The 13,424-nt window shown below is 38.2% G+C and overlaps 1 protein-coding gene across 5 annotated transcripts in view; it reads right to left on the reverse strand.

Moving 5' to 3' along the window:
• The window catches only part of FER (FER tyrosine kinase), a 189,000-nt gene that overhangs the window by 95,296 nt on the left and 80,280 nt on the right, over positions 1 to 13,424 (reverse strand). For all 5 annotated transcript variants that reach the window (XM_033086516.1, XM_033086518.1, XM_033086517.2 and 2 more), the window contains one exon: positions 5,492 to 5,584. In XM_033086516.1, the coding sequence (XP_032942407.1) occupies positions 5,492 to 5,584 (93 nt within the window). The remainder of the gene's footprint in view (positions 1 to 5,491; positions 5,585 to 13,424) is intronic.

The raw sequence follows: 13,424 nt of genomic DNA on the forward strand, positions 1-13,424 counted from the left end.
GCACATTTAAGAACCTGACAGACCTTTGTGTTCTCAGACATCAAGAGACACACAGAGAATCATCATGGATGAAATTCTCACCAAGCAGAATTTCAGACCTGAGATTTGAAACCAGCACTATAAACAACAGGTTCATCACTAGAAACAGTGAGTGTGCTCTTTTAAAGAGTCAGAGATAGGAAGGACTGTGTAAGAAATAACTATAGTTTGAACACAAATTGCACAGAATTTTTAGAGGCAAAAGTTGCTCTACAAGGTTATGTGTTTATCAGCACAGTGACCTGCTAAAAAGCAGATATATTGATTGGCCAAGAAGTTAGTCACATGTTTCAATTTCATCAAGAGTTAAAGGTATCTCAGGTGAAAGCTGTCCACCACTGTTAAATGACATTATGTAATTTTCTTTCACAAATTCCTGAAAGAAAGAGAACAGCTTTCAGAATATTAAACAATGTTATTTACTTGAACATTTATTGTTAAAGATGCTGAGCTTGACTTAAAAGAAAATCTAGACTTCTCCTATGTTCAGAGTAGCAAACTCTTAAACATAGGAGCAGATTCCTACTTGAGGGGCAATGTTCCTAAGGATAAAAGGACAGTACAGGATTACTAATCTAATTCATGGCCTTCACAAAAGAAAGTTAAAAAAAAAAAAACAACCTGTCATAGCTTAAGCTTAAGAAGGAAGCCACCAGATTTTAATATCTGCTTATGTACAAACTGGGTGCAGGCTGAGGCACCATTCAGACAATCAGAATCAAATCCCAAAACAAAACCTCTTAAGAGCTCTTATGACAGTGAAAGAGTTTATGGAAGGAAAACAGCATTTTAGACATAGATAATGATGGTGCTGCCTATAACTCTATAATCAATTTTTCCTCTCTTTGAAATTTGATTGAAATATTATTTATTACTTAGAAAGAAACAGTGGAAATTCCACAGTTTTCTCTGTTGATTATCCTTCACTTTATCTTTACTTTTTATCATACCAAGGTGTTTTTTTCTGATGAAGTAGGCGGCAATTATTCTTGTCCTGAGTGTTATTAAAATTGCATTATTTTTATGAATAAGTCTTCTGATTCCAACATATTTTCTCTATGATACAATACTGACCCTGACTGGTTACAGAATAAAACATGGCTGAAGGCCCAGAAAAAACAGTAACAGTGCAGGATATATATCTACTTTAATATTGACTTCAACTCAATAGTTTACCACTATTAGGACTAGTACTTCTACTGCATTTTATAGTTAGAATTAGATGATAGATTAGTCTTAGAGGAAAACAGAGGAGGAAAAAAATGAAATTCCTACCTCTTTTCTTTAAACTCTACTTAAATAACACTTAGCAAGTCAATACCACATGTTTATATTCTAGGCATTAATGTTTCACAATCTCATTTGGGGGATGGATCTCTTGCTCATTTGTATGTACACTTACAGAAGCATTCAATGATCCAACAGCCTAAATGAAGAAATATTGCTTCCAGGATTTTTGTTGATAATTTGCCTGGAATATAACAAATTAACCAAATACTGCAAAAAGAAAGGAACTCACGCTGCAGATTTCACCACCTCCTCCCTTCCCCCTCACTTTTTTTTTGCCTTTTTTTCCCCTCAAGATTTCCACTTACTGTCACATTTCACTCATCAATTATTGGGTGGGGCTGGTGGGTGTGTATATATTTATATAGTTATATATTTAATATATAGATCTTATATATTGTTATAGATTATTTATATTACTTAAACATATCTATATTACTAATCTATTTAATCACACTTTTTCTTCTGTAAGGAGATGGCCTCATGTATTTTGCCATGCTCATCATGGGTCTAGTACTGTCCTCTTTCCTTATGTTGGGCCCCTTTCTCTCTCCCTGTTTAACAATCCATTAAAACATATGCTCTTCTCCAATACTAAAAAGAAGCAGTTCTCAGCTACTTCCCTTATTTCAAGAGAAAAGATGAACAAACAGCAGTGTGTTGTTTCTAACACTGAAAAATTGTATATTATTCTTGCACTTGCATTACCAATTAAATAAAAATAATAATGGGATTGATATTTTATTACCCTAATAGTAAGTTCAGTTTTGTCTTTTTGTATATATTCTGAATGCAAATGTTCAGTAATCGCTTATTTTCCATCTTTGAACAAGCAAAACATTTTCTCAAGACATCTTTTCTTTCACAGTGTAAAAGAGTAGCACTGACACAAATGAGAATGTAAAGCAATAAATTTAGGTTGGTAACTTGAGACAATACTCTAAGGAATATTCTGTCTCTGTTTACCTGGCTCATTCCTACATGCTAATAATATACCATCTGAAACAAGCATTAATTCCACCTATAATCCTATAAACAATACAAAAAAAAATCCTATAAACAAAAGCAGATGTTTGTGTCAAGCTCAAATGTCTTGTACCAAAAAAAATACGCAGAAGGGCAGAAGCTGGCATTCATGATGCAACTTGTTCTGACTCTTCATTCAGATTATTCACAGCATTTAATTTACTGGCATGTGAAGATTACCCCCAGTGTTGTGTTTCCTCTGCTCATTTGATTAAACTTCTATATCGTGCTCTTGTACAATATTGGCTTGCATTTCATTCAAGAAAAAAACTACCTGAATCCTTAGCCTTGTTTCTTTCTCTTCAAATTATGTACATTTTTTCCTGTATTACTTCTTACTTTCTTATTCTGAGAGCATATACAGAATTACAGCATCAACACAGAAAAAGTAAAAACTTCTGTCCACTTTTAGAATGGCATGGTTTCCCTATGACTTTTTTTCAGATAACATATAAAAAAGTCGTCCTCTTTAATTCATACAAACAAAACTAAGTTTCTCCCACCACTTAAAAATACTGGACAGTGTTTTTAATACAGCACCACATTTAAACCAAGAAAGATATTGCTCCATTTCCAAAGTATTAATAAATTTAAAAATTATAGTAATTTCATAACTACAAGGCACACCCTTTTGACTAAAATTTTGGCCTAAACCCGGAAGTGCGCCTTATAGTGCAGTGTGTCTTATATATGGACAAAGTTCGGAAATTTGCCAACCCAGAAGTGTGAGCCGCGAGCAGCTGCTCACGGGGGCAGCTGGCAGGGCCACGGCCAGTGGATGCAGGCAGGGCCACGGGGCTGCAGTGCCACAGCTGCTGGGTGGAGGCGGAACCGTGGTGCCGCGGCTGCTGGGTGGAGGCAGGGCTGCGGGACCATGGCTGCCAGGTGGAGGCAGGCCCGCAGGGCTGCGGCGCCGTGGCAGCCAGGTGGAGGTGGGGCTGCGGGGCCGCGACTGCTGGGTGGAGGCGGGGCCGTGGCCAGCAACTGCGCAGGGGGAGCCGGCTGCGGATCCTCGCTGCAAAAAAATAGTGCGCCTTATAGTCCGGTGTGCCTTATATATGCGCAAAAGTTCGGAAATTTGCTGACACCCGGAAGTGCGCCTTATAATCTGGTGCGCCTTGTAGTCATGAAATTACTGTAAATATTTAGAAATACTTCGAAAATTTTTAATTAAATTAATTTAATTAAATTAAAAGAAACAATTTGAAAACAGGTGGGTAAGATCACATTTTAGACCAAACTATATGAGAGGATCAGTACCAGTCCTTTTCCAAATCAGCTTTGTGATCCCTTTTTGTCCCGGTCTCTTTAAGAAAATGACAATTTTTAATGTACATTAATATTAGTTTATAATATACATTCAATAATCACTTTGAATATTTTTTTTGATGGATAATAAGTTTTAAGTACCAGTTTATATATTTAGCAATTAAGCATGGTTACACAGTTGTCGGGAGAACAACTGACCACATTTAGTAGCTAAGCACTAATTTGTGAAGCAAATATTAGCTACAGGTAATCAAGATTGCACTTGTTACTCAGATTTTACTTTCTGAATCTTCGTTCTTCCAAATATATTCCAAGGTTTCATCCATTTTATCTACCATGTATCTACAGTCAGATTTACATCAGCTTCCATGAAATGAAAATCAGAGTGTGGCCATAGGTTATTTAAAATGATACATTAAGCCAATTGACTTTTTGACATAGACTTCCTCTGATTTATTCTAAATGTTTTATTTTGGTCTTCCTCTTGAGATTTTTTTCTCTTCCAGTTTTTCTCTGAAGCAGTTTCAGGTAGGTTTTTTCTGTGGTTTATAGAAGGCCTTTGGTTTATTTTGAGGTCGTAAGTTTTATAATACATAGAAATAGAGATGAATTCTGTGTCTCACATAAAAAACAGAGGTCACAGAAATACACATTTTAATCAATTTTTACTATGAATTGCTGCCATTTTACAACAACTTGAACTTTTATAAAACAAAGAGCACAATAATGTGGAGATTTTGTTTAACATCCAGGATATATTAATATTTTAGCAAGGTTTTTCCTGTTACTTTTCAAATGTCATGCAATTTTCATGTTTTTCACAGGAAAAACCATTCTACCCTAATTTTATCTCATGATCATATTTAATTTTCCATTCCTTCATCACTTTCTACAGTTGTGCTCTGTATACATATGTATATTTACACATATGTAACAATTATCTCTTTTACCCATTCTGGATAGGCAGAAGAGATAATAATCCTCTTTATTTTTCCCTCTTAATTCTTTAATGGGTCCTGGGATGTAATCCTGCAGCATAAAATAGAAGACCCATTGCTTCTGAAGTTTTTTCAAGAATGTTACTTTGAGCTTATATTTCAGGTGCCAAGATTGCAATTAAAAGGCAATTCTAAACAATTTTTAAAACTGTGCCCAATTTTCTTGCAGGGTTGCTTGATTTATTTTGCTTGGTTTTTGAGTTGTTTTGGTTTGACTTTATGTTGGGAGGCTTATGGTGATCAAGATGTTAAAGAAAAAGGCAGAAGATGGTTTTCAATTACTGTCTGACGGATCCCCAAGTAGGTGCTCAAGGATTCTAATTAACCTTGCAAGCTTTCATACGAAACACACAAAAGGAAATACAAATGTAAAAGAAACAAGGACATTTGTTCAGCAATTACAGAATTTGAACGAAAGCTCACTGTACCTCAGAATTTCAACAACCATTTTTAGTGGGGTTTTAAGCAAGATCTATAACAGTTACTTAAATAGTACAAGAAGTAGTAGCAATAGTAACAACATGTTTATATACATTGGAACTTTTTATAACAAATATGGAGAATACAATTATTGCGACAATTGGTAAAACACGTATGGCCATCTAACCTACTACAGATTATTATCAGACAGAGCATTTCAACAAAACCAGCCTCATTGGGAATATTCCGAATAATATAGCACCACTCTGAGAGCTGCAAAGAAGATACAAACTGTGATTCTCCTAAAGTGTAGTAAGTTGTTATGACACACTTGTAATGTAATTTTTGTCCATTCAGATGGAAATGCACGATGTTTCAAGAAAAAAGATATCTTATTTAAGCTGTAAAAATAACAGAATATGTCACAACACTACACTATTGTTACCACTTACCGATGATGAACCCAACATGGATTTTGGAGACCTTATGATTCCAGCTATGGAATGACGTATAGTGTCAAATCTTGAGACTTTATCCTTCTTGTCCTAGGAGAAAGGCCAGAATCTTCAGTGAAAAAAAGCACAAGATGATTGATTTATGGAGAATGTGCAATATAGAATCCTGAATTTCACTTAAATAAAAGACAAGGGCTGAACTCCTACTGATACAAGCCAGGAAGTAATCAACATCAGCAGGATTAAGCGCAGATGAATTTAATCACTTACAAATTCTGGACAGTAATTTCACGATTATAAGCCGCACCATTTTGACTAAAATTTTGCTCCCAAACCGTTTCACTGTTTTTGTGATTTGGCTACGGAACTGTGTGGAAATTGCAAATACAGAGAACTCTCAGGGCCCTGTGCATACAGGCTCAGAAACACAGACGGATACAATGTCTGACCTAAGACCTCTGAGAAAGCTTATGGAATAAGAACACTGACAGTGAAATAGACATAAAACAAGAATGTAAGTTTGTAGTTTAAGTAGAAATATGTTTTAAGCAAACAGAAACATACATTATGTAAGCAAAGCAATATGCTAAGTAAGAGAATTACAGATTTTAAAGTTTAGCAACAGAACCTGTTACAATGTTTGTTAGTTAGAAGCTAAAGATGTATCAATGTAGATTTGTGAAGCATTAAATGATTTGTTAAAAAATGACGCATTGCGGCAAAGCCACGAAAAGCAAAGCAATTAATGGTTGATGGAAAAAGATGCTAACAAGTTTCATGGCAGTATGTGATTGGCTAAAAAACTAACACAAGGCATTGTAAAAAAGACAGCTTCTGATATTATGGCATTAAATGTAACATCTTTAATGTCTCAGCCTTCTATGAGACTGACTCCGTGAGGCAATAAACCATATTTTAAAAAGCCTCTCAGTTGCCCCGTCTCTTGTGATTTTGATCTGGTAGCACTGGTCCTCAGATATTTTGATTAAAACTACAGTAATTTCACGACTATAAGGCGCACGCTTTTGACTAAAATTTTCCCCCGAAACCGGAAGTGTGCCTTGTAGTCCAGTGTGCCTTATCTGATGTACAAAGTTGCGACATTTGCCACCCCAGAAGTGTGAACCCGCAACAGTCCCCAGACAAGCAGAGCCCGCCTGGCGGTGGCATCAGGCCAGCGCTGGGCTGGGGCGAGCCTGGTGGCATCGGGGCAGAGGCCACACGGTGGCGGGGGAAAGCACGGTGGCGCAGCCCGGGCTGGGGGGCGAAGCCGCCGGCATTGGGGAGGTGGCCCCGCGGGGCGGGCCCGCCGGCATCGGGGCGTCCGGCAGGCCCGCTGGCATTGGGGTGGCCGCCACGCTGGGTGGAGGGAAAGCCACTGGAATCGGGGCAGTGGTGGCACAGGGCAAGCCTGCCAGCATCGGGTCACCCGGAGCACCAGGGGACTCCTGGAGCGCACCAGTAGCGCGGGGTTCCCAGTGTGCCACGGGGGCGCGTGACACCCGGAGTGCCAGGGAACTCCCGGAGCAGCGGGGCCCCAGGGACGCTGCACGGAGCGGTGGTGGACATAGCCCAGCCCCGGGGACGCTGCACTGAGCAGAGGCGGACATAGCCCAGCCCCAGGGAGGCTGCATGCAGCGGTGGCGGGCATGGCCAATGGGGGGCCAATGGCTGCCGGGTTGAGGCGGGGCCTCGGTCAGCAACCACACAGGGGGAGCTGGAGGCGGATCTTTGCTGCCAAAAAAAAGTGCGCCTTATAGTCTGGTGCACCTTACATGATCTACAAAGTTGCCAAATTTGCCGACTCCCTGGGGGTGCGCCTTATAGTCCAGTATGCCTTATGGTCATGAAATTGCTGTATTTCAGAACAGTACAAGGCCACTAAGATAAAACCAGACAGGGAAATTCCAGCAGCTAGTGCTAACGATCTGTTCAATGAACATACAAATGAGACAGGCATACAGATAGCATCTACCAGAGCAATTAATATAGTTTTCGCAAAGTGAATGCTAGTTTCCTTTCTTGATTGAAGATACACTTTCCCTGAAGAAAAAGGTGCTGAACAACATTCATCTTAAGGCTTCATATTTAGGTAACGGACAGAACAAGGAATATTTTTGGTTTTTTTTAAGTCTATAAAATTATGGTGTGGGAATGAAGTTTTGTGATTCACAAGCAGTAACTTTTCAAAATAGAGAAAATAGCTTTCTGAAAATTATTGTCTGCATTAGTCACTTCAGTAGTGGACATTAAAAGTTAATGAAGAGCAGCCCCAAAAGCATGTCATACACTTGTACTGCAACATTAACTATGGTCTGCCAACTGACGAGTGGATATACTAACCACAAAAATCTTCATGTGTCTGTTTTATAGATATTAGCACTTACTGAGAGATGTAAACGCTGATATATTAAAATTTGAGCATACAGCAGAACATAGCCAATAACACTAAAATCTATGATTTGATTTCAGAAATAAGACTAATGTTGTTCCTCAAAAGACTGTTCTCTTTTTTTTTGTCCCATTTATGATAGATCTAGATATCACAGGAAGACCATATGTTGACAACCAGATAAAGAATCATGCCATCTTTACCAAAAACACAGAGTACTTTAAATTATTAATATGGCACTCACACACAAAATCAGTTGCTGGTTGAATATAAAATGATAACTTGAGTTGAGTAGGTCATCTCTTTGGAGTCCCTTTCCAGGAATTATAATATACATTTTCTTAGTTTTCTGTTATAGATATCTAGAAGTGTGCAGAGCCATGTAGATATAATATAGGTATTAAAATTTTAAATAATCAAAGATAATTTAAAGTATCTCAAGTGAAGCCAATTAAACAATACAGCTATTAAAAAATAATTTTATGATTAAGGTAGCATTTTTTTTTCTAAACACAAGTAACACCTTCAAAGGAGCAGAAATTATGCATAACTGATATACACATATTATAGAACACTGCATGGGATGCAAATTAATGTTCCCTATCCTAAATTGCAGGGCCTAGCCTGAAAAACAAGACTTACCAGTGTGAAATTTGAGTTATATTTTCTCAGACCAAAGGCATATCCCAGACTACGCCAATGGAGTAACAGCCCGTAAGAAAAAGAGAATGACAATTCTTCAGAGCATGTCTTTGTACTCTGAAGATCTGTAGAGTAAGATCAGCCCTACTAGTCAAGATGTGTTGTTCCTACATGCAACAGACATGGAAGGATTTTCCTTCCATATTTTTCAGTTGTTTTCTGAATCTATACAACCTATTACAATGCCCTACTGTAACAACCAGTTGCACAACTTAATTATACATTTTTGAAGAAACGTGTTTATGGACTTGTTTTGAATAATTTGCCTATTGTGGTTATTTTATGAGCCCTACTTCTTGCTTCTGCAAACAGAGAACAGTCATTATTCCTTAATCACTTCCGTGTGTATCCCCACACCCAACACACTGAACACATTTTTATTACATTCCCTTTAACAGCACTTCTCAAGTCTGTAAAGCTCAATCTACTTATTTACTAATTCTACAGAAGCTCCTCCACATATCTGAGCATTATTATTTTGTCTTTCTGAATCTCCTGCATCAGTTTTCTAATTAAGGGAGCTGAAAATATAATTGGTTACATGAAGCCAAACTCTTCTGTGGTACACAGCCAAAGGACAATTTGTGTTAAGAGAAATGCCAGTCAGATACTGAAAAAAACCCAAAAACTTCATAATGAGAACAGTGATCAAATACTGAAACAGGTTTCCCAGAGAGACTTCCATCACTGGAGATGCTAGAACCTCAACACGCATAAGGCACTTTGCAGCCTGATATAACACTAAAGATGGTCCTGCTCTGAACAAGAAGCAGGACCAGATGGTCCCCTGAGATCTTTTCCAATTTAAATTATTCAGCAGTTCTGTGGCATCTGGGAAGCCGGTGCACATCAATTTATACTACAGACTGGTCTGCAGGAATGTAGTAACACAATACAGTGTTAATATTAAAAGTTAGAAATAATATGTACAATTCGTAAAAAGTTCAGGAATTGATTCACCATCAAAAACATTTGTTTTCTTTCAAAATAAAGCTTTTTTCTCTTATGATTACTTTTAAGCATTTTATTCCTTATATACCACATCGTGAAGTTACAACAGAGGCTAAGAAGTAATTTTCTTTTTTTTTTTTTCCCCAGGAAAACAGTAAGAAATAGTATTAAGCAAGAGATTGGTGAAATATTTGGAGACCAAAACCTGAAATATCTTTGGCAGATTTTACTACGGAAAAGTTCAGACATCAGCAAATACTCTGTGCAAATAGATTAACTTTTTTTAAATAATTATGGTTACTACAATATTATAGACTCCCTTGTTGGGGGTTGATATTTCTTTTACTCATTGCCTGTGGATTTTTTTCCATTGAGTTGCTAAAGAAGCACTGTTGGTTAAGTACTTGAGATAGGGGAGGGGGAACCCCTCTGGTTTTTGGGAGTTTTTCCTGCAGAGAGGGACAGAGACACTGTGAGATTAGAAGCAGGTAAAAGGAGAGCAGTGAGGGCAGTTGCTGCTCTCTCTTGCTCGCTCTTGACTTTGGAGGAGGTGGTCGCTGCTACCACCACCATAGCCCAGCCAGGAGCTGCCTCCTCTGCTGCTGCTGGACCCCGCACCCCTGCCCTGCCAGGACACCCTGCCATTTCCACTGGCTGTTTCCAAAAATCCTGCTGGAGCACCAGACCAGACCTGCCGCAAGGTTCATGAAGCAAAGCCTCTCTTTTCCATCCCTTTCCATCCAGGCCCAGCCGCCATCACCGCGCGCTCCCCGAGCCCGCGTCACAGCACCCCCTGCAGGCGCGCGGGGATCATCGCCCCTGCCCCGCCCCCCAGGAGCCACCAGCGCCCCCTGCCGGATGTAATGGGAACTGTTCCAAGGGGAAAGTGCCTGGCTGGGAGCGCTGAGCTGGGCTCCTGCTCTGCTCGGTGTTGGTGACACAGCAAGGGGGTTCAGTTTGCCTTGTTGTACACACTGGTAAAGAACTGCTGTTCCTGTCCTCTGTCTTTGCCTGAGAGACCCTTAATTTCAAATTATAATAATTCAGAGGGAGGGGGTTTACATTCTCCATATCAAGGGAGGGCCCTACTCTCCCTAGCAGTCACCTGTCTTTCCAACAGAGACACCTTTGCTTTCTTTTTTGACTCCCTATCTACCATAATAGAATGTATGGTTAAGTTGCTCTCCCCTGTTTTCTCTTTTAATTAAGACTTTCAGAAGGCTAATTTTTCAAGCTGTATATGAAATGTCAGGGAAATGTCACCTTCATCTTTTAAATAATTAGCAAATCTTCCAAACACACGGACATGTATTAAATGTCTTGACTAAAGTCGAGCACCTCTTAATGGGGGTTAGCAATAATGTTTCCAGAAACACAGTACATTTTAACTCTTATATACACCTAACAGCTTTTTTTATTTTTGAAAATATGATACTTTGATTTCCCCAAATTATCATCAAAAATGTCAACAGTTCTCTAGAGAAAAGGATGACTAAATGCACCTCAACACCCAAGCTGAGGCACCAAGATCTTGTATAAAAACTATTTTGGTGGAAGGAAAAAGTATCCAGACAAGGGCTTTTGCAATGCAGATAGGCCTCTGAAACTAAGTATTCCTTCTCTGCTTAATGATTGTACCTCTAAACAACTAAAATCCAAGACACATCCATTCATTGATCAGACAATGATGCCAAGTAAATTACACCTGATTTCAATAAAGGCAATTCAACAATCCAATTAAGACTTTTGAAATCTTACAGACAAATTTAGAACAAATACATACTTTTTAAAATTTAAATGCTATTACCATATTTAACTGTGGAAACGTAACAGGGAAAATTAAAACCTCCATTGTTTAAAAACCTCAGACTTGCCTGTATATTTTCAGATACAATTTCAAGAGCACTGTTATTAATCAACAATGCCATTATTAATAGAATGTACAAAAAATTATTAATTATTAATAATTTTACTTCTTTCAAGTAATAAAAACCTATTTAATTTCAGTCTGTACAGCACTTGCTGTATATGAAAGCGAACTACCTTTTCACGGCATGGTCCTTCTCTTCCTTGTTTGCCATTGCCACATCACAGTAACAGACCTCCAAACATACCCACAAGCTCTTTCTTGCTATAATTCTGCGTAAGCTTATGAAGTTGCAATGGGAGAACATTAAACAGACTGCACTGAATACTCATAGCTCTACTGCAGTACCTAATGTTCACAAAAGCAAGCAAGCCAACATCTTACATCCACTGGCAGCTCCTAACTCGAAGAACCAATGGCATGAAAAAAAACAATGGTATGATGAAATGGCTGCTGGTGAAGGTCAGCATCTGACAGGACAACATGCTCAACATTCATGCTGTGTTGCTGCTGCTCCAAGAAAACCAAACATAACAAGTCAAAAAGCAGGGAATAAATATGCATCCACAAACCATTTCAATGTAAAAATTCTTAGGAGTATTTTTGAATCAAAAAGGCTAATTTTATTCTTTAATAATGAAATAGTTTCAAGTTTTTATGACCCAAATTTCCAGAAAAACAGAGAAATGCCGTAATGCTTGATGTTTTAATCCAGATCAACACTACAGTTGCTATCTGAAGTGGTAAAGTCTTCAAATTGAAATACCTTTTCAAACTGGTTATATACACCTATGCACACAAAGACTAGTCTTGCCATCCTCCTTTCAAGTCAAAAAAGAAAAAAATGAAACAAAACAAAACCTCAACTAGAACGAAGATTCTTGCTAAGGTAATGGAAGAAATGGATTTTTTCCACATAGACATGTGTTATGCAGCATTACTCTTATTTGGAAAACAGCTTCTCTTTAACTAGATTGTAACAAAACAGCAACTGAAAACATCAGTATTCCTCCACTAGAGATGGGAATTTGTGCAGAAAACAGATTTTATGTCCCGAAGTTTTCATACACTCATTTATTCACAGAAACAGGATAAAGGTAGAGTGTGCAAAAATTGCAGTATTCTGTAATGGCACTTCCTCAACAGAATGGTGAAATTTTACATGCACAGTAGTTAGCTTCAGTTTTAAAAAAGCTAACAAGAAATTTTTAAAAAACAGTAAGTATTACTCAAGGACTAACAGAACTTCATTACAACTACTGGCCTAATATAAAGAGCTAGAGTCATCACTATATGGGCTGATAACAAAAAGCCACAGGTGAAGAACCTCTAGGCTACATTTTACAAGAGGCATACAAAATTTTCCAGTGAAAATGACTGAAGATCTAAGCTATGCATACACCACTCAAGACAATGAACTCGGCAGATTAAGCAAATACAAACACAACGTCCATTACACTTTTACATGAGGATCCAGAGTGGTAAACATAAAGTCTTGCAAAAAAAATATCCAAAATACCTCAACTCCTAATGTTCTCTGCAACAGACTGCAGCTGAAGTAAGGAAGTGATGAAGATCACCCACGGCTACCACAAGGCATGTTGGTGAATTCCTGAAGAGCAGTGTGCATGCCAAAGAACGCAATCTGGAACTGGAAATTGTCTTTACTAGCCACAAACTTAAAATAACATTAACAGGCTTGCCATAAACCCATATATACTTACACATCCTGCAGACTGAGAAGGACAAACTATTTTCTTTTTCTCATTACAACCTGTGTTGGCTATTTTAAAACTCTAAAACTCCCAGACAGGAAGCCAAGCCACATTTCAGTAGAGAACAAAACAAAAACCATTCTCAGTCTTTTATTTCAGATCTGCACAGGCAAAGCTTCTCTGGTCTCACTGAGTACAATGGCATCAGTATCTTTCCAAAATGTCATCTCATAAAGCAAATCCGTATAGCAGTTTGTAGGCAGGGGATTACAAGTCAGCAAAGAAGAAAGTTACAGCTATGAG

This window comes from Catharus ustulatus (genome assembly GCF_009819885.2).
Source record: "Catharus ustulatus isolate bCatUst1 chromosome Z unlocalized genomic scaffold, bCatUst1.pri.v2 scaffold_29_arrow_ctg1, whole genome shotgun sequence".
NCBI lineage: Eukaryota > Metazoa > Chordata > Aves > Passeriformes > Turdidae > Catharus > Catharus ustulatus.